Source organism: Xyrauchen texanus, chromosome 34, assembly GCF_025860055.1.
Source record: "Xyrauchen texanus isolate HMW12.3.18 chromosome 34, RBS_HiC_50CHRs, whole genome shotgun sequence".
Lineage (NCBI taxonomy): Eukaryota > Metazoa > Chordata > Actinopteri > Cypriniformes > Catostomidae > Xyrauchen > Xyrauchen texanus.
Window position 1 is genome coordinate 10,651,536 of NC_068309.1, and position 21,593 is coordinate 10,673,128.

General features: G+C 39.3%; 1 protein-coding gene across 10 annotated transcripts in view; it reads left to right on the forward strand.

The window, feature by feature from the left end:
- The window catches only part of LOC127627434 (spectrin alpha chain, non-erythrocytic 1), a 51,149-nt gene that overhangs the window by 16,159 nt on the left and 13,397 nt on the right, over positions 1-21,593 (forward strand). For 4 of the 10 annotated variants that reach the window (XM_052103791.1, XM_052103796.1, XM_052103799.1 and 1 more), the window contains exons 2-36: positions 39-278; positions 2,098-2,223; positions 2,740-2,880; positions 2,971-3,251; positions 3,403-3,547; positions 3,655-3,809; positions 3,922-4,057; positions 4,256-4,357; positions 4,438-4,575; positions 4,721-4,831; positions 4,924-5,001; positions 5,137-5,292; positions 5,415-5,619; positions 6,232-6,413; positions 6,551-6,794; positions 6,890-7,012; positions 7,168-7,385; positions 7,709-7,801; positions 7,912-8,046; positions 8,156-8,304; positions 8,567-8,626; positions 9,819-10,017; positions 10,230-10,334; positions 13,712-13,744; positions 13,881-13,916; positions 14,216-14,263; positions 16,566-16,657; positions 16,792-16,936; positions 17,033-17,214; positions 17,308-17,407; positions 17,590-17,787; positions 17,881-18,027; positions 18,174-18,277; positions 19,109-19,271; positions 21,196-21,210. In XM_052103791.1, coding sequence (XP_051959751.1) covers positions 42-278; positions 2,098-2,223; positions 2,740-2,880; positions 2,971-3,251; positions 3,403-3,547; positions 3,655-3,809; positions 3,922-4,057; positions 4,256-4,357; positions 4,438-4,575; positions 4,721-4,831; positions 4,924-5,001; positions 5,137-5,292; positions 5,415-5,619; positions 6,232-6,413; positions 6,551-6,794; positions 6,890-7,012; positions 7,168-7,385; positions 7,709-7,801; positions 7,912-8,046; positions 8,156-8,304; positions 8,567-8,626; positions 9,819-10,017; positions 10,230-10,334; positions 13,712-13,744; positions 13,881-13,916; positions 14,216-14,263; positions 16,566-16,657; positions 16,792-16,936; positions 17,033-17,214; positions 17,308-17,407; positions 17,590-17,787; positions 17,881-18,027; positions 18,174-18,277; positions 19,109-19,271; positions 21,196-21,210 — 4,782 coding nt within the window. In that variant the 5' untranslated portion in view covers positions 39-41. The remainder of the gene's footprint in view (positions 1-38; positions 279-2,097; positions 2,224-2,739; positions 2,881-2,970; positions 3,252-3,402; positions 3,548-3,654; positions 3,810-3,921; positions 4,058-4,255; positions 4,358-4,437; positions 4,576-4,720; positions 4,832-4,923; positions 5,002-5,136; positions 5,293-5,414; positions 5,620-6,231; positions 6,414-6,550; positions 6,795-6,889; positions 7,013-7,167; positions 7,386-7,708; positions 7,802-7,911; positions 8,047-8,155; positions 8,305-8,566; positions 8,627-9,818; positions 10,018-10,229; positions 10,335-13,711; positions 13,745-13,880; positions 13,917-14,215; positions 14,264-16,565; positions 16,658-16,791; positions 16,937-17,032; positions 17,215-17,307; positions 17,408-17,589; positions 17,788-17,880; positions 18,028-18,173; positions 18,278-19,108; positions 19,272-21,195; positions 21,211-21,593) is intronic. The other 6 variants (XM_052103793.1, XM_052103797.1, XM_052103795.1 and 3 more) reach the window with 4 other exon arrangements.

Below are 21,593 nucleotides of genomic sequence, written 5' to 3' on the forward strand. Positions count from 1 at the left end.
AAGGAATTGATTTGTTAATTTCTCTGCCCTCTTTTTAGAAAATGGACATCAGTGGATCTAAAGTTCTGGAGTCGGCTGATGACATCCAGGAGCGCCGACAGCAGGTCCTGGATCGGTACCGGCGCTTTAAGGAGCTGTCTTGTGTGCGCAGGCAGAAACTTGAGGACTCCTACCGCTTCCAATTTTTCCGTCGAGATGCAGATGAGCTGGAGAAATGGATCCAAGAGAAGCTACAGATCGCCTCTGATGAGAACTACAAAGACCCCAGTAACCTACAGGTCAGGCAATAAAACATAAAAAGATTTTATGTAAAAGATTAATGCTTCATCTACTATTGTATCGTGACTAAAAGGAGTCTTTGGTATCTTAACGGGATATTCAGAGATGTTATGAAATTAACCTGTTTTTCTTGAAAGAAAGGTTTAATATAATACTATGTCATTACTGAAATGGACTTTATTTATTTCCAAAAATGGAAATTCTCTCATTTAATCAACCTCATGCCATCCCAGATGTTTCTGAATTTTATTCTTCTGCTGAACACAAACAAAGAGTTTTAGAAGAATATCTAAGCTCTGTAGGTACAATGCAAGTGAATGGGTTCTAAAGTTTTGAAGCTCCAAAATGAAGATAAAGGCTGCATAAAAGTAATCTATAAGTGGTTAAATCTATATCTTCAGAAACGATATGGCTGAGAAACATCAATATTTACTATAATATCTCCTCCCTGCCCAGTAGGTGGCGATATGCACGAAGAATGCAAATCAACGAAAATGAAAGTGGAGATAGAATATAAAAAGTACTTTAATATTTATCTGTTTCTCATCTAAACTTAGAATATCACTTCTAAGATATGGATTTAACCACTGGAGTCTTGTGGATTACTTTATGCTGCCTTTTATGACCTTTTGGAGCATAAAAAATTTGGTCTCCATTCACTTGCATTGTAAGGAGTTATTTTTTTTTTCCAAAAATCTTAATTTGTGTACAGCAAAAGAAAAAGTCATACATATCTGGGATGTCATGAGGATGAGCAGGTGATGAGAGAATTTATTTTTGGGTGAACTATCCCTTTAAGATCAGTAAGCAGACTGAATTCCAGTCTAAAGAAAGGGAAGTGATGAGGGTTAAAGATTACAAAATAGTTCAAAAGTGGTGTAACCTGTTCTGTAATGGACTCCTATCTTAAGCTACAGTCAGCAGTGAAGCTTTACTTTATAAAGTCAGCAGAATATAATAGCTTGAATAAAACTAACACATGCATAAAAAGACTTTGATCACAAGGCTTATGTTGTAAATTATGCAGACTTGAACAGACGTAATTATGCAATAGATTTAACACTTAGCCATATAAATTGGCATAATTCAGTGAAGAATTTAGTTACAGACTGATAATTCAACAAGGCCTATTAATCAGCTGGCCAGTTTGAGGTTATCTGCTACGTTGGTGGAATGACCTCCCCAACTCCATCCGTGAAGCAGACTCACTCCCTGTCTTCATAAAACGCATCTTTTCCAAGAGCACTTTACTAGCCACAAAAAAAGAAAAGAAATTGCACTTGTATATGTTTTGAATACTATTTCTGATGCTAGTGAAACTTTGTAATATAGCACTTTTGTACCACTGTCTCCTTAAGATGATTCGCTTATGTTTTCCTCTTTTGTAAGTCGCTTTGGATAAAAGCGTCTGCCAAATGAATAAATGTAAATCTGCATTGGCCAAGAAGTTTGTGGTATTGTCCACTCAAAGAAGTGGACATTTCTCCTAGTGTAACTTACAAAATCTAGAAATGGCCTTGTTGATGGATAGTCCACATTATCTGTTTTCAAAGAGAAGTTCTAAATACATTTTGAGTAATTATTGTGTAAAATAAGAGTATTTTAGTACAGCCATTTTGTGTACATCTTATTTGCTACCATTAAATTTAATCTGTATTATGTCAGCCAACCTGCCCTCTAGATATCATATTAACTTCTGCCATTAAAAAGACAATACAGTCGTCCAATTAAAGAAATTATGTATTTCTACGTTTTACAAAAGTTAAAACTAAGCACCGTTAGCTTTATCTCACACTGTATGTTTTTTCCATCTCTCAGGGAAAGCTCCAGAAACATCAAGCCTTTGAGGCTGAGGTACAGGCTAATGCTGGGGCCATTATTAAACTGGATGAGACCGGCAACCTCATGATATCTGAGAGCCACTTTGCATCTGAAATCATCCGAGTAAGATATACTTTCTTTTTATAACCACGTGCTAGTATTCAAAAACTGTGACTATAAAACCGAGTGCATATTTAAATGTTGGCTACACTTTAGGTTTGACACAACACTTTAGTTTAAATCATATTTATAATGTTGTAACAATCTGCCTATATGGATCAGTCTTTCACGCCTTACCGGACCTCTCAGCGACCAATAGTAAAAAGTGTCAATTATGGATCTTTTATTCAAGTAGGTAATTGAGTGCAGTGAAACATGCTTTCTAGTGAATTTGTTCTCCTACTTCTCATTTTGACGACATGCATGAACATTGAAAGAACTGTGTGAAGTGTTTCTTTTTAATCTAACTTGAGCTCACTCTTCTGCTACAGTCCCAGCTGACTTTTATTAGATTTATTTAGAAAGATACATCTGTTGATTTCAACTGAGCTGTCCTAGAAAAAAACCCTGGGCTCTTTGATAAAAGAGAGAGTTTTGACTGATCCTGACATTCTGTCTTTGTCCCCTCCTTAAACTCAGAACCGTTTAGAGGAGCTTCACCGTTTGTGGGACCTCCTGCTGCAGAAGACGAAAGAGAAGGGGGTGCGTCTCTTGCAGGCACAGAAACTGGTGCAGTACCTACGTGAGTGTGAAGATGCCCTGGACTGGATCAGTGACAAGGTGAAGAAGATTATGGATTGGTGTTATTACATTACACTTGTTATGGTCCCTTATCTTGAATGAGTTTACACTGACATCATATTCTTACAGGAGGCCTTTGCCACCTCAGAGGAACTTGGGCAGGACCTGGAGCATGTGGAGGTTCTACAGAAGAAGTTTGAAGAGTTCCAGACAGACTTGGCAGCTCATGAGGAGCGTGTGAACGAGGTGAACCAGGCAGCAGCTAAGCTGACCCAGGAGAACCACCCAGAGGCTGAGCTGATCCTGAAGAAGCAGGAAGAGGTGAATGCTGCCTGGCAGAGACTGAAGGGTTTGGCACAGCAAAGGCAGGGGAAGCTGTTTGGAGCTGCGGAGGTGCAAAGATTCAACCGGTGAGTTATCCGAGACAGGAAGTTTATTCAGCTGTATTTGGAAGCATATTTCTTTGGCATTTACTAATACAATTATAATATATACAGTATAGAGAACATTATCATTACTTAATGTCTTTTGGTTACTGAAATTCTCTGTGGTGGCCTAAAGAGATGTGGATGAGACGATCAGCTGGATTAAGGAGAAGGAGCAGCTGATGGCTTCTGATGATTTTGGTCGTGACCTTGCAAGTGTTCAAGCCCTGCTACGGAAACACGAAGGGCTTGAGAGAGACCTGGCGGCCTTGGAAGACAAGGTCAGCATGTCCACAAACACTTAAGCAATGTACATCTATGCAATTAATACATTTTGTGTAGTGTATTAAGTCTTTAAAAGCCAACTTGACATTTCTCCCTTCCTTAGGTGAACACTCTTGGAGGAGAAGCAGACCGTCTGCAGCAGACACACCCTCAAAACGCTTCACAGATCCACTTGAAAAGAGATGAGCTCATTACCAATTGGGAGCAAATCCGCACATTGGCTGCTGAGCGACATGCTCACCTCAATGACTCCTACAGGTGAGTTATGACACACCTACTGTATATGATTTCAACCAAGAACTCGATTTTGTTTTATAAATTGATTTGTTGATGAGAATTTTGTTTTAAATGGTTGTCATCTTGTTTCTAGGCTGCAGCGCTTTACTGCAGATTTCCGTGACCTGACCAGCTGGGTGACCGAGATGAAGGCTCTGATCAATGCTGATGAGTTGGCCAACGATGTGGCCGGAGCTGAAGCCCTGCTGGACCGCCACCAAGAGCACAAGGTATTGTAGAAATCCTTAAAATTTTTATTACAATATAGCTATATGGAAAAGTTTTGTTGCCCATTGAATATAAATCTCTGCAACTAAGACTTTACTTGAAAACACTCTGCTTAAACGTGAGCATGATAATTTAGCATCTACCAGGGATTCATTGCATTTTAAAGTCTGAGAATTAATGTGTCTGTAATTTTTCAACAGGGTGAGATTGATGCTCATGAAGACAGTTTTAAATCTACCGATGAGGCTGGTCACGCTCTGCTTAATACTGGACACTATGCTTCAGAGGAGGTCAAGGAAAAGGTATGTTTGACCTAGATCTGTTTTTTACTTATGAATTGGACCTCGGTTGACTATCAGTCATTTTGTGTTTGTGTGTGTAGCTGGGCATCCTGTCAGAAGAGAAGGTGTCTCTTCTGGAGCTGTGGGAGCTGCGCAGGCAGCAGTATGAGCAGTGCATGGACCTGCAACTCTTCTACAGGGACACAGAACAGGTTGACAACTGGATGAGCAAGCAAGAGGTAAGAAACAATAATATGTTCCATCTGATGCGTAACATCCCCTCAAATGTTGCTTAATTGGTTGTTGTGTTTTTGAAGTATTGGTGGCAAAAAAAATTTGTTTGTTTAAAAGGGGTTGAAATGTCTTAATCTGTCTTCCCTCAAGGCTTTTTTGCTAAATGAGGATCTTGGAGACTCTCTGGACAGTGTTGAAGCTCTTCTGAAGAAGCACGAAGACTTTGAGAAATCCCTCAGTGCCCAAGAGGAGAAGATCACTGTAAGAAAGTACACAACATCTTGCACACAATGCAAGGCCTTTAAATGCATCTTACTGAGTTTATCCTCTTTATTCTCTACTGAAATATACAGGCCCTGGATGAATTTGCTACCAAACTGATCCAGAATAACCATTACGCTAAGGAGGACGTGGCCACCCGCAGAGATGCAGTAAGTGGAGATTTGTACCCTGAGACGTCCTTCATTTCAACCTAGCAAGCACTTTCCTCTCCTCAATAATTGCTGACAGAAGTGCTGAATCACTGGCATTGCAATGACTTCAACACCCTTTTCTTTCTACATCAGCTACTAAGCAGACGCAACGCTCTTCACGAGCGTGCTCAAAATCGCCGTGCCGCCCTGGAGGACTCTTTCCATCTGCAGCAGTTCTTCCGGGACTCAGACGAACTCAAAAGCTGGATCAATGAGAAGATGAAGACCGCTACTGATGAGGCCTACAAGGTATGTTCTTCTAGAAATGTCATGCTGAATCATGTGAGCTGTTGGGCACATTTTGATGTCAAACTTTTAAGATTTAAGATTTATTTCTCCCACTCTCCTCTTCTCCATTCCTTCTCGCTCAGGACCCGTCCAACTTGCAGGGGAAGGTGCAAAAGCATCAGGCCTTTGAGGCTGAGCTCTCTGCCAATCAGAGCCGTATTGATGCACTGCAGAAATCAGGCCAGGAGCTGGTCGATGGAAAACACTATGCCTCCAGCGAGGTGTCAACTCGTATGGATGAGGTTAGCTCCCAGTGGAAGAAACTTCTGGAAGCCACTGAGCTCAAAGGTGAGAAATTGTTCTAAGTGTGTAAGCTTGAAATTGACAAATAACAGATAAGAAAAGGATAGTATACAATCTATGTTAGTATCAGGGTTACTGTCTTGAAAAACCTGGAAGTATCAGGGAATATTTTTTTACAAATTTTCACAACTGAAAAGTCATGGAAGTTAACAATCTTAACAGTCATGGAAATTTCTAGTGGAAGTAAATGTTTTAGGCTTTGCTTAAAAATATTTCATCACCTAAATATTGGTTTTAGGTAATGATTGTATGGAGTAAAACTTGCTCACAAGTCATAGTGATGTCTGATTTGTGATCAAATCATTCTGTTGAGTAGGTTCTTTGTTATTAGGTTGAAATGATTCGCAAGTGGTCTGAACGATTCATTAGTGAATTAATCTGAATCAGAATGACTTTCAAAATTAGTTTCCAGAAATTGCAAATGACCGGAAAAGTCTTTGTAACTCATTGGTTAAAAAAGGGTGGGAACCCTATTTCATATTAGATTCAAATGGAAAAACTATGCTCCTTGTGTGAAGAAACCCTCTCTGATTTATTATAAGAGACCTGAATCAAACACATAAGTGAATTTGTGATGTCACATCCATTCCCTTTTAGGAATTAAGTTGCGTGAAGCAAACCAGCAGCAGCAGTTCAATCGTAATGTGGAGGACATTGAGCTGTGGCTGTATGAGGTGGAGGGACATCTGGCTTCCGATGACTTTGGAAAAGACCTGACCAGCGTCCAGAACCTTCAAAAGAAGCATGCTCTTCTGGAGGCTGATGTGGCTGCCCACCAGGTATCAAACTAATTTTCAGAGTATTTTACTCTATATAATACTCTAATTATAAATTAATTAACCTGTTTAAATAACAGTTTTTTTTATTCATTTAAATTAGTTTTATCTTAACTGAGGGCTTGTTTCTCTCTTGACAGGACCGTATTGATGGCATCACCATCCAGGCCAGGCAATTCCAAGAGGCGGGACACTTTGATGCTGATAACATCCGTAAAAAACAGGAGGCTCTGGTGGCACGCTACGAGGCCCTGAAAGAGCCCATGGCCGCCCGTAAGCAGAAGCTTTCTGACTCCCTGCGCTTGCAACAGCTCTTCAGAGACGTGGAGGATGAGGAGACCTGGATCCGAGAGAAGGAACCCATTGCTTCCTCCACCAACAGGGGTCAGTGTTGAGACTTAATTGCATGAGATGAGGTCTTGATTAATGCATTTGGCATTCAGGTGATATTAATAGACCAATCTCTCATACCCTTTCAGGTAAAGATCTTATTGGAGTGCAGAATCTTCTGAAGAAACACCAGGCTCTGCAGGCTGAGATCTCTGGCCATGAGCCCCGGATTAAGGCTGTCTCTCAGAAGGGGGAGGCCATGGTGGAAGAGGGTATGGTTAATTTTACAAGATGCTGAAAAGCTCTTTATTTCGAGATTCATATGTCTATTTAAAACCCAACTTTTCAATTCTGAAACCTGAGTAGAAATAAAGATTTTTTTTTTTTTCATAGTTAGGAATTATTTTTTTCCATTTCCCCATTTTAGGTCACTTTGCAGGAGAGGATGTGACGGCAAAACTGCAAGAGCTGCACATACGTTGGGATGGACTGAAAGGGAAAGCAGCCCAGCGTAGACAGGATCTGGAGGACTCCCTCCAGGCCCAGCAGTACTTTGCTGATGCCAACGAGGCTGAGTCCTGGATGAGAGAGAAAGAGCCCATTGTTGGAAGTACTGACTACGGCAAGGACGAGGACTCTGCAGAGGTAAAGAGGGAGAAGAGAAAAGGGATGGATTTTATCTAGACTTTCCATCTTTGGGGTTTAAAGGCTTGAAATTAGTTTTAACGTCATATTTGTTGCAAAAGTAAAACAAGCATTTATATGTTAAAATTAATTCAGTTGCTTTTCAGTTGTCACCGAAATGTGAATTGTTCATTCAGTACTTCATAAACCACTGTCATAAGCTGTTAAAAGGGCTAAACTGGCAGAACTAAAATGAATTGCCTTGTGATGTTTTAGCACTAATGTCACAATTACACATTATTAAAAATGGAATGGGTTCTGAAATCTGTGCTTTTCACCTACAGGCACTTCTGAAGAAGCACGAAGCGCTTATGTCTGATCTGAGTGCATACGGCAGCAGCATTCAGGCCCTAAAAGAAGAAGCACAGGCCTGCAGAGTAAGACCATACAACTACTCTTCATAAAAACCTGTTAATGGAATTATGGAAAGACTAGATGTAGTGTTCCTTGTCAAATACATATGACTTTCTTACTGTTTCATCAACAGCAACAAGTGGCTCCCACTGATGATGAAACCGGTAAGGAGCTGGTTCTTGCTCTATATGACTACCAGGAGAAGAGTCCACGTGAGGTCACAATGAAGAAAGGTGACATCCTCACTCTGCTCAACAGCACCAACAAGGCGAGTGTTATTTGGGACATAACTAAACATCACGTGTTCCTTACCATGCCAGTTTGGATCTCAACGCAATGGGACTTATTAAATAAATACATCTTGTCTGATGCTTTAGGACTGGTGGAAAGTGGAAGTGAATGACAGGCAGGGCTTTGTTCCCGCGGCGTACGTGAAGAAGTTGGACCCAACTCAGTCATCCTCTCGTGAGAATCTGCTGGACGAACAGGGCAGCATCGCTCTGCGACAGGATCAGATTGAGAACCAGTAAGCGATATTCTGCCTTCAGTTTTCTCATCAAAAGACTAGATGTTAAATGTATTAATTTTTTAACCTAACAACTTTCAGACTGACAAAATCCTTTCTTTTTAGTACTAATCCTTTTAAGAACTTTACATCTTTGGGCATATGTAATAACAAACTCTTTAATCATAATAACATTTCTGACCCCTTGGTACTCCACTGCTTTGTTTCTTTCTTTTCTTAAATTAAATGCTTGCATGTTTCTACTTGCCCTGCCCTATGGCAGGACTGTGGTCACCAAGGAGGTGTGCAGCGTGTCTGTACGCATGAAGCAGGTGGAGGAACTGTGAGTAGGCCCAAATTATGTCATACTTAAATTAAAGATCCTCCATTATCACAAAACACTCTTCCTTATTCCCCTCTGCATTTCCATCACTGTTAAAGGGATAGTTCACCCCAAAATGTTCTCAACATTTACTCACTCTCATGCCATCCCAGATGTGTATGACTTTCATTATTCTGCAGAACACAAATTAAGATTTTTATAAGAATATTTCAGCTCTGTAGCTGCATACAATGAAAGTGAATGTGATCAGACATTTCAAGCTCCAAAAATCACATAAAGACCATACGACGTCAGTGGTTTAATAACTTCTGAAGCGATGCAATCACTTTAGGTGAGAAACAGATCAATATTTAAATCCTTTTTTTACTATAAATCTCCACTTTGATATTTAGAATGTGAAAGTGGAGATTTATAAAAAAAAATAAAAAATAACTTGAATATTGACCTGTTTCTAACCCACAGCTATTATATCGCTTCTGAGGTCATAGATTTAATCACTAGATTCATATGGATTACTTTTATGCTGACTTTATGTGATTTTTGTGCTTGAAAGTCCTTGTCACCATTCACTTGCATTATGGATTTACAGAGCTGAAATATTCTTATAAAAATCTTTGTTTGTGTTCTGCAGAATAAAGTCATGAGGCATGAGGGTGAGTAAATGATGAGAGAATTGTAATTGTAACTATCTCTTTAATGCTATGTTCTAACTTCCTTTCTGTTGTGGATATGTCTCTATCCATCGCTTTGTCCATCCTCTGTCCATCAGATCATTGTCTCATTCTTTCAGAACTCTTCTATTCCATCAAGGCATAGAAGTTCACATTCCTTGTGAGGTGACCTGTGTTGTCATTCTGAGCTTGTCCTTTCGTCTTGAACTGGTGTTTGGATGTTCCATGTGTGTTTTTGCATTTTCAGTTGCTGCAATGCAGATTTCTTGTCGGCAGTGAACCCTTTGCATCTTTCCAGCCCTCCTGTTGGAGAGCAACAGTGCACACAGACTTCTTAAATTCTAATATAACCTTGAATCAGCTATCAAGACACTTAAACTGTAGAAAAGAATATCTGTTTTGAGATTGACACAGGAACAAATTGCTCTCCTAGAGGAATATTTATTTTCACTCACTCCATTGAGATTGGCTGCAGGCGCATTGCATTGAAGGCATTAACCTTTCTATCATTTTCCTTTCAGGTATGGTACACTGCAAGACTTGGGAGAGAAGAGGAAGGACATGCTGGAGAAGAGTTGCAAGAAGTTTATGCTTTTCCGTGAGGCAAACGAGCTGCAGCAGTGGATAAATGAGAAAGAGTCAGCCCTTACCAACGAGGAGGTCGGCTCTGACCTGGAGCAAGTGGAAGTTCTGCAGAAGAAGTTTGATGACTTCCAAAAGGTACATTGCTCAAGATATGGGTGAACTTTTCTCTTTGATGGAAGTTGAGGAAACTGTTGGACACAAAAGCATTGAGGTGTCTAGAATAGCACAATCTTTTTTGGTTTGTCTTGTGAGTGAGTACTTCTAAGAAATGGTTCCATGTATCATTGAACACCAGCATAAGCTACTACATGTTCTTAGTTTTTGAGCTCCTATGTGTTGTTTATTAGGATCTGAAGGCGAATGAGTCTCGTCTGAGGGACATAAACAAGGTGGCATCTGAGCTGGAGTCTGAAGGACTCATGGCAGAGGAAGCTCCGGTTGTACAGGCCCAGGTAAGCAGATAATATTTTACACAACTTATCATCTATGTCCTTCACAGTGATTCTTATTCATACATCATGTGCCATTTAGCAAATCAATTTTATGTTGGAACATTTTAATATGTTACAGTTTTATACTTGGTAATAATAGTATAATATAGTAAGTACTCACCTTATTCAGCCTGCCCCTTTTTTGCACTCCACTCTTCCAAATTTTGTCATCTAACTTCCTGTTTGTAATAAAGCTACTGAGAAGAGTTGATCAAAATGGGTTGCGTATGGGATCACAAAGTATTTTTCACCAATAGTTCACCCATTTACTATGTAAAAAGGCTAGTGAGATGTTTTTTCTGTCACTCTAAATTTTAGTTTTTTCCAACATTAGGCAGCTGTGACACACTGCTCTTTTCCATAATACAAGCGTTTAATTGTTATACATGTATTCTGCTTTTAGGTTTCAACTTGTTAATAATTTTATATAATGTGTAGTTGATAGGAAATTTCCAACAGTGACAGCTGCTAAAAATTATTATAATAATAAACATACACATTTAAAACTTTAAGTCCCTCTCCACTGCCCCTCCCCAAAAGCCCTCCAAAAAAAAACAGATAGCTGCCCCACTTTTTATTGAACAGCTCCCGGTTGCTTGGCATTCTATACAACACCACCACATGTGCCGCCACCCTGCCCATCTCTATGCACCACTCCTTAAATGAGGGTGCTCCAGCCGACTTCCATCCCCTGAGGATGACCTGTCTGTGGATCATTACAATGGCTAGGACCCAATTATTTATGTACTTATCCCCTATATTAATGACCTCCCCATCGCATAAAATACGGAGACAAGGGCAAAATGAAATTTGAGTGCCCAATACGTCACACATAAAACTCTGAACCCTCAGCCAAAATTATTGGATCTTAACACACCACCAAAACAAACATGTCTCCATCTTCTGATTGGCATCACCAGCAGGTGGGTGTGTCTTTAAGACCAAGCCTATACAATCTAGAGGGGGTCCAATAGAATCGATGTAAAATCTTAATGGCATAAAGTGCACCCTTGCATCTCTAGATGCAGACTTGATGTTTTTTAGAATCCTAGTCCACACTCCTTCCTCCAATTTCAAGTTGAAATATTTCTCCCATAATCTCTTGAGAGAAGTTGAAGCTCTGTCCCCCAGACTCTAAATTAGCAGGCAGTAATACACTGATGCCTCATGACCTTTTCAAAAAGCAATAGTTACCACTCCCAGAGTATCTGCCGCTTTAGGGGGGTGTATGCTACTCCCAAATATAGTACAAAGCAGGTTATGCAGCTGTAAAAACCTAAAGAAATGAGACCTGGGAATCCCAAAACACTGAACCATATTTTCAAATGATCTCAACACCCCACTCTCATATAGGTCATCAAGCATATTAACCTCCCTCACAATCTGCTCTGTTCAACAGAAAGGGGACTTTATTAAAACATTGGGTTCAGCCATATGCTTGAAGCAACATTTAAATAAATGTCAGAATTAAACACACTGGACACTTTTGCCCATACTCCGTGCAAATGCAAGATGTGGTGTGTAACTTAACTTCAGGGTTAGCTTGATAGGCTTTGCAATGGTGAAATAGAACTTCTGGTTGAATACAAAACCAGGGAGGGGCTTTCTCAGGTGGAAGCGACCAATGAGGCAAATTTCTGAGACCGAATGCATAATAATAAAACTAATTCTTGTGTAGGCCTAGCCCACCTTTGTCAGTCGGCCTGTGCAACTTACTGAAATGTAATCTGAGACCTTTGCCATTCCAAGTGATTGACTTCGCTATGCTATCAAATTGCTTTAAATAAGAGAGGGGGGATATCTATAAGCAGAGATTGTAGCAGGTAGTTGAATTTTGGAATACATTTTAATAACTTTAACCTTCCCAATCATAGATAAATGTAATGAAGCCCACCTGCCCACATTGCTTAAACCTTTTTATTAAAGAGTCAAAATGAACTAACTAAATCACACCAATTTGCTAGGAATAAAATACCCAAATACATAATACCCTATTTGGGCCAATGAAAGGCACCCGGCTGAAAAGCCATTAAGACAGTATGCTGTCAGAGGCAAAGCTTCAGATTTGGACTAATTAACTCTTTATCCTGAGAATTTAGAAAAGGAATTAATAATTCTGTGGAGGCAAGGCATAGATCTGGTAGGGTCGGAGACGAATAATAAAATATCATCTGCGTAAAGCAAAAGCTACCTCCTTTCTTATTGCGGCTGCAAATGGTTCCAGGGCAAGATAGAACAATAATGGGGAAAGAGGGCAACCCTGTCAGGTTCCCCTATCTAGAGTACAATAATCTGAAATTAATCAATTTGTTTGTACCACCGCTACTGTCTATAAAGTAATTTAATCCATCAAATAAACGTATTCCTGAACCATCTATACAAAATCTTAAAAAGATAATCCCATTCTTCCATATCAAAAGCCTTTTCAGCGTCAAGTGAGATGGCAGCGACAGGAGTCTGATCATTCGCCACCGACCACATGATATTGATGAAACGCGTAATGTTATCAGAAGAGCAATTTTTTTTTAAGAACATTTTTGACAAGATTTTAACGTCTAGCTTGATCTGGTAAATTGGATGGTAGCTCTTACACTTGCTTGGATCTTTGTTGTTTTTAAGAATCAGACTGATCCGGGCTTGTGCCATGGTTGGCGGGAGCTTTCCATTCTTTAATGATTCCGTATAAAGTTCTAGCTAAAGTGGAGCCAGTTCTGTAGCATAAGATCTAAAAAAAATGCAGCTGCAAAGCCATCTGGCCCCAGAGCCTTGCCTGTTGACAAAGGCCTTAATTACCTCGCCAAGCTCCTCCAAGGTTATCTCGGAGAATTCTCAAGATAATTTTGTTTTGCTGAGTCGTCAGTTTAGGAAGTTCTAATGGTTCAAAAAAGTTTCTAATATCTTCATCAGTAGATGAAGACGTGGAGTTATAGAGATCAAGATTCTTTAAAGACATTATTAATATCTATGGCTGAGGTAAATATTTCACCACCAGCAGATTTCACTGAGGGAATGGTAGACACTCTGTTTTATATATCTTGTCAGCAGTTTCTCTGCCTTGTCCCCCAAATCAAAGTATGACTGCCAAAACTCCACCTTCCCCTGCAAAATAGTATTATATCTTTATTTCAATCGGCTCAATTCCCTGAGGCCATTAGATGACATTCGGCGCTTCAGCTCTGCCTCGGCACTTTTTTCTGATTAACATTTTTTATCGGTTCATATAGATAACTTAAAAAAGCATAACATATATACACACAGAATCAACATTCAGTATTTTTAATATCTAATTTTTTCCATCTCTCCCTCTCCATCACTCCATCCCTTCGTCACTCCATCAGCAACAAGAGATGCTGGGCTCAGCTCCTGGCAAGGTCATTATTGTTTTATACCCTTCATGTTTTCTGTACTATGAAAGGAAAGGAAGCACATAAAATGAAAGGAACATACACATAAAATCAGTTCATGTTACTGTGTTGGTACTGATTGTATTTGTATTCTAATTCACAGGATGAAGCAGACTCCAAAGGTGCATCTCCATGGAAGGTAATGTAACATTATGTGATGAATGAAATTATAAGACATTTCTGTTACTGTCCTCTAATTTAAACCCTAAAAGGTTGGGTTTTTGTATTTGACTTGCATGTGTCGTTTTGATGCAGTGTTTTAAGTCTCATTTGACCTGTATGTCATCCACAGTAGTGTTTAGTTCTCACTGTGGTTACAGAAAGACAAGTGAAGCCTAATTTTCTTAACCCACAATGACACTCTTGACTGGTCTGGTTTTTTTCTGTTCTTTCCCTGCCCTCTGTCTGTCCCTTGCTCATTTTTTTAACTCAATATAGTCAGTTCGCTTGGCTGTTCAAACAACTGCCAACTTTAATACTATTAAGGTAAGATTCCAGGTTTCTCCCTTAATCCTGTCTTTCCAAAACCCACCTCGCTAAATACTGCATCATGCCCCCTGTACCTGGAGGACTAACTCATTGTGGTGCTCTGGTGATTTTACCATGTTCTCTTGTTCCCCATGTCATATCCCTTTGTCTCCATTCATGAGATCTGTTTGCAATGCTGTTCATTCATGTTTCTTTCATTAATAATAGCCTTGATGCCTTTTGTTTTGGTGGGGGTATAAACAGCTTTTCTAGAATTCATTAATGCTTCTTTTTCAGTTTGTTGCTTATGCATCCACACACATTTTCCAAATTTTCATCACTCATCACATGCTTAAATGTTTTATTTTCTTTATGTTTGTGGCACTCATTTATACTGCTGCTTTTACTGCTAATACAAAGAGCAAAATATTGCACAAGGGAATTAAAAACATTTTATTTGGTGCTTTTGGTAGTGGATGAGCTTTTAAACTACCTATTGCCTGTAGTTTGTCCTGAATCTAAGGTGCTGATGTTTATGCTGTAAAGGTCATTTTCTTATACAGTATTTTTGTCTTGTTTTCCAGTAAAAATATCTAAACTTTTAAAGCTAGATACATTTACTTGATGCAACTAGGTATGCACCGAAATTAAAATTCTGGGCCGAAACCGAAAGTCCAGGATGCACTTGGCCGAAAACCGAAACCGAAATTAACTTTTTTTTTTATTTTTTTTATTTTTTATTTTTTAACCTATTTAAGGAAAAAAAAAAAAAAACATTTTGTGTATAATTGTATTAACGTTATACTTTTTCATTAATTTCATGAATTTAATGAATCTGAATTGAAAAACTACAAACCAATAAAATAAATCACACTTTTATTGAAAGTAACACACCAATATTGGACAAAAAATATATTAAAACATTATTAAATATTATTCTTCATTCAGTTCTGTAAAAATCAGATTTTATTAACAATTATCCAAATAATGTAAAGTTTTAGAAAACTATTATATGCAAAACAACAGTCAAGTAATGAACTTAGCTAGCATCTTTCAAAAAGTTTAAATATGCAACAGTAATTTTAATTAAAACAAAAAGGCAGAACACAGAATGGCAGAGGGCCTCTATTCCACTGATCTATATATAACTATTTTATATATATATATATATATATATATATATATATATATATATATATATATATATATATATATATATATATATAGATCAGTGCTCTATTCTGTTTATGTAAACGTATGTACACTTTAAGTGAAAATTATTGTGCAAAACAGCAGAAATTGAACTAAATCCAACCTCAACTGTAAACGACAGATGTATCCTCAAGTGAAGAACACTTGAGGATACATCTGTAATGTAATTGCTATACACATCAATTTGGACCGCTTTCTATTTAACTACAAGTGACAGGTTTCTCTTCAAGAACAAAAGTTGCTAAACTTTCTGACAGTCTCTCCTGTCAGAAAGCTCATCAAGAACATGAGATGCTGCACTGAATAGACTCTCACTCTCTGTGCTGGTGCTTGGGCAGATAAATACCTATACCTATAAATACCTGTGCGCAATCCGTGCAAGCAATGGAAAGCGGTCTTAGTTTATGCGACCATAGTCAAGGGGATTGTCGCTTCTGGCGTAGTTCAGATAGATACGTCTCAAGTTGTGGTGTAGCTCGGGGCGCTTTCCTGTTGAATCTCTTGCTGTGTGTGTGTGTGTGTGTGTGTGTGTGTGTGTGTGTGTGTGTGTGTGTGTATGTATATGTGTGTGTGTATATATATATATATATACTATATAAATCTTGAAAGTTCTGCTGAACAAACACTGCAGATCGCAAATGTGATGTCCTTATCAGAAACTTTGAAGAATTTCCACGCCGCTGACATGATCGGCCTTTGTTTGGTAGCGCCGTGATAAGGGCTAGATCGATCCAGAGTGAAATCTGAGCACTGAGGGGCGGGGCGAGGAGGTATATATTTTCGGCCTTTTTTCTCTTTCGGCCGAAAACCGAAAGTGCCATTTTCGGCGGCCGAAATTTCGGTGCATCCCTAGATGCAACATTTTATCACCCCATGGGCAGATTCTTTTTTTCTAGTTTTAAGCATAAATCTTAACAAAATTAAATGAAATTTATAAACAATTTGCTGGTGGTTTAGGAAAATTAAACTCTGAGGTTCCCTGAAAGAAGTTGATACCATTAAAGACCTTACCTCATGAATGTATATCTACTGTCAGGGATTGTATCTTGGGGTCAGTTGGTGACATAGCGTGATCACTGGCTGCACATGGTCATTTGTTTGTGTCTAGGAGCTAAACAACCGCTGGAGGTCCCTGCAGCAGCTGGCAGAAGACAGAAGCAACATGCTGGGCAGTGCTCATGAGGTGCAGAGGTTCCACAGGTAAATTAGATATACCGTTGATCAGCACAGATCAATCTCAATACAATCCCTCATACATAAGCTGTTATGGTTATGTTTGCTTGAGTTGAACCACATATTGTGCAGTGAAACACAACTCTTTGGGGTATTTTCAGGGATGCAGATGAGACCAAAGAATGGATTGAAGAGAAGAATCAAGCCCTGAACACAGATAACTACGGGCATGACCTAGCCAGTGTGCAAGCTCTGCAGCGCAAGCATGAGGGCTTTGAAAGAGACCTGGCTGCTTTGGGAGATAAGGTAAGATACACCAGAAATACACAATGGCAGTATTTTTATGTTTTCACTGGTTCATTCCTTGCCTAGAGCATCTGCTAAATATTGTTCTCTCCTTAGGTGAACTCTCTGGGTGAGACTGCTGAGCGCTTGATTCAGTCTCATCCTGAGGCTGTGGATGATATCCAGGAGAAATGCACTGAGTTGAACACTGCCTGGAGCAGCCTGGTGGGTCGCGCTGACCAACGCAAAGACAAACTGGGCAACTCTCACGACCTGCAGCGCTTCCTCAGTGACTTCAGGTAAAGAGAAGAAGAGAGTCATAGAAAATACAAAAAGAAAAGCTTTGAATAGAGCTTTGAAAATAAGCCTACTTTTCTTGCATGTTAATCCAGAGATCTCATGTCCTGGATCAATGGAATCAGAGGGCTGGTGTCCTCTGACGAGCTGGCCAAGGACGTCACTGGAGCTGAAGCCCTGCTGGAGAGACATCAGGTTTTTAATGCCATTATAAAACATTGATAAACTGAACTCTGGGACAGCACCAATTTTTCACCCTTGAAAATACATTACAAATGAACGTTCATTCTTATATAAAGCTGTTTTACTTGATATATAAAAGAGTTACAACGAGAACAGATTTTCAATGACATGTTTTCTCTGTCCGCATCTTCTAGGAACATCGCACTGAGATCGATGCTCGTGTCGGCACCTTCCAGGCCTTTGAACAGTTCGGACAACAGTTGTTGGCCCGTGGCCACTACGCCAGCCCTGAGATTCAACAGAAGCTGGAAGCTCTTGACCGTGAGCGAGCTGACCTGGAGAAGGCCTGGGTGCAACGCAGGATGATGCTAGACCAATGTTTGGAGCTGCAGGTGAGCAAAGACCATGTTTACATTTGACACACAGAAACACAAAATCTAGAATCTGAGAATTTCCATCAATTGACATGTTTGTTTTTTCTGCAGCTATTCAACCGTGACTGCGAGCAGGCGGAGAACTGGATGGCGGCTCGGGAGGCCTTCTTGGCTAGCGACGACAAGGGTGATTCCTTGGACAGTGTGGAGGCTCTTATCAAGAAACATGAGGACTTTGACAAGGCCATCAATGTGCAGGTAAGCCAGCACCATCATGATATTACAATTTAGCTGAGCTTTATATTGTTTGCTTTCTGATTTTTAACCTTTTGTACAATTTAGAGACAATGTTTCCTGTGCTAACCTGTGCAATGTGTCCTGTGCTAACACGTGTGTATCTACAGGAAGAGAAAATCGCAGCACTGCAGTCTTTCGCTGACCAGCTCATAAGCGCTGATCACTATGCTAAACCTGAAATCTTTGAACGCCGCAATGAAGTCTTGGACAGGTCAGTGTTCTCCTGTTTAGTTTGACTCCGACCAAAAGAATCGATTTGAGTGTTAATTGAATTTCTGTAGCGTACAGTGAGGGGAAAAAAGTATTTGATCCCCTGCTAATTTTAACACGTTTGCTCACTGACAAAGAAATGATCAGTCTATAATTTTAATGGTAGGTTAATTTGAACAGTGAGAGACAGAATCCAACAAAACGCATTTCAAAAATGTTATAAATTGAATTGAATTTTAATGAGGGAAATAAGTATTCAACCCCCTCTCAATCAGAGATTTCTGGCTCCCAGGTGTCTTTTATACAGGTAACGAGCTGAGATTAGGGGCACACTCTTAAAGGGAGTGCTCCTAATCTCATTTTGTTACCTGTATTAAAAGACAGCTGTTCACAGAAGCAATCAATCAATCAGATTCCAAACTCTCCACCATGGCCAAGACCAAAGAGCTGTCCAAGGATATCAGGGACAAGATTGTAGATCTACACAAGGCTGGAATGGGCTACCAGACCATCGCCAAGCAGCTTGGTGAGAAGGTGACAACAGTTGGTGCGATTATTCGCAAATGGAAGAAACACAAAAGAACTGTCAATTTCCCTCGGTCTGGGGCTCCATGCAAGATCTCACCACGTGGAGTTGCAATGATCATGAGAACGCTGAGGAATCAACCCAGAACTACATGGGAGGATCTGGATTTTTTTGTTGTTATTCTGTCTCTCACTGTTCAAATTAACCTACCATTAAAATACAACGTACAATATCAGCAGGGGATCAAATAATTTTCCCTCACTGTATGTGTAATAAGCTAATGAAATAAGTTCTCCTGACCATCAGGTGGCGCCGTCTTAAGGCTCAGATGATTGAGAAACGCTCTAAGCTGGGTGAGTCTCAGACTCTACAGCAGTTCAGCAGAGACGTGGATGAGATTGAAGCATGGATCAGTGAGAAGCTCCAGACTGCCACTGACGAGTCTTATAAAGATCCCACTAACATCCAGGTAATGTCACCATTTAGGATGCTTGCATCACCTTTAAGAAGTATTAGATATAGTCATATATGTTGATATTTATGCAAATGTATTTGTTATAGGTTTGAATACAAGTCTAACCTTGTTAACCCTTTAAGCTCAGAATATTAATAACTACAGTCTTGACCAACACAATATGTATCATTTTAAAGCGTAGAAGCTGTACTTTACAATGCATGTAGACATTATGACCAAAACTGAACAAGTGCTTTGAAATTTGCAGACAAATCAGAAGTGTTCCATGTTGTTCATTTATTAATAATTTTGCACTGCACATTTTACTGTAATCTGTAAAAACATCAAACTGATCAAATAGACGTGTCATATGTCATTGGAAAGCTCTCAAAGAGTAGAATACAACCTATTTGTTTTATTCACAGACAAAAATATAGTGCGTAATAGCTTTGTATACTCTATGTCTTTGACATGCATGTTACTTGTAAACAGGTGCTGCTTGTATGCCGTGTTTTCACTTATAACTTAAAGAAAAATAAACTGAACATTAAATATCACATACAATTACTTAGATGAGGTGATTATCTTTAGAATGAGCCACACACAATGTAATAGCTTGCATATATCATTAGCATATATCTGGCTAAAAATGTTTTAGCTTTCCTGGATCAGATGACTTCATCGGAAATTATGTAGTACGTTGTCCAGCGTCATGGAACACTAAACCAATCGTATTAGAATTCCGATTGCTGCAACCAGAAGTGGAAGTCATGAAAATATGGGGAGAGCATTGCTCAATCTAATTACATATGGCCACCAGGAGACTTAATGATGGCTCATATGACACAGAATGGAACTGAATGAGATCTCCTTACTCATGATTAAACCTTTAGTCATTGTTGTGTAATTAGTTTGTATGTAAAATTTGTGTTTTATTTGTTTGGACATTTGGAGACAGTAGGATAAATTACTCTATGTAATGCTATAACATTTGATTGGTTTGTTGTTTCAGCACAAAATTTTACTCAATTACAGGTGACATGATTCGGAACAAAACAAAAGCAGTTTTTGTTTTGAGCTACAATATTTACACCCTGAGATATATAATGTTAATCAGAAAAATAAAAAGTTAATTTGTTGCTCAAGTTTTTTGTTTTTTTTCCACTTTGCAGCATTTTTTCAAAATGTGTCGTCATCTATATAATTAAAAAAATATATATACCAAACAATTGTTCCACTCTTTTCAAACACTTTTAAAAAAAATTTTTTTTAAATAAGTTTAAGTATATAATTTTAGATGTGCCACTGAAACAGAAAATCTTTAAAAATACCCTCAGAGCTTGGGGGCCTGGGTATCTCAGCGAGTATTGATGCTGATTACCACCCCAGGAGTCACGAGTTCAAATCCAGGGTGTGCTGAGTGACTCCAGCCAGGTCTTCCAAGCAACCGGTTTCTAGGGAGGGTAGAGTCACAAGGGGTAACCTCCTCGTGGTCGAGATTAGGGGTTTTCGCTCTCAATGTGGCGCGTGGTAAGTTGTGTGTGGATCGCGGATAGTACCATGAGCCTCCACGTGCTGTGAGTCTCCACGATGTCATGCACAACGATAAGATGCGCGGATTGACTGTCTCAGAAGCGGAGGCAACTGAGACATGTCCTACACCACCCAGATTGAGGTGAGAAACCACACCACCAAGAGGACCTACTAAGTAGTGGGAATTGGGCATTCCAAATTGGGAGAAAAGGGGATAAAATAAAAAAAAACTCCCTCAGAACTTAAAGGGTTAATATGTAATAAAACTATAATAAATGCAAACATTCTTACCAGTGCATTCTTCAATAAATAAGTTTTTCTTGTTACCTCCCCTTTAACCAACCCCAAGTGTTTTTTACGGAAATTAAACTGAACCTCTGTCTGTGTTCCCATTGTTTGTTTCTAGCTGTCCAAGCTGCTGGTAAGTAGAGTAGAGCACCAGAGCTAACTAACCCCAGTAGGGTCTCTCCACTTGTCTGTTGTCCCATTTTGTTTTTATTTTGTTTTTTGTCAGTAGACGTGTATTTGAGTTCCGTATGTCTATTCTGTGTCAATCGCACTTATAATTGTTTTGCTTTTGTAATTGTATCATCATATAGATGTTTGTCAGTGTGCCCTTCCTGTGCCCTATCGTTGCATTTTTTTTAATTGCTGGTTGTGGCGTCCATCTTCTTGTTGTCTCATTAAGGTTGGGATGTCTTGGTTTAAATTTGTTCCACACTGAAAAGTTGGAAGTTTCCTACCCCCGAACACAAGCAAAATTTGACAAAAAAAAGGGACATAAAGCAAACAAAATAGCAGACT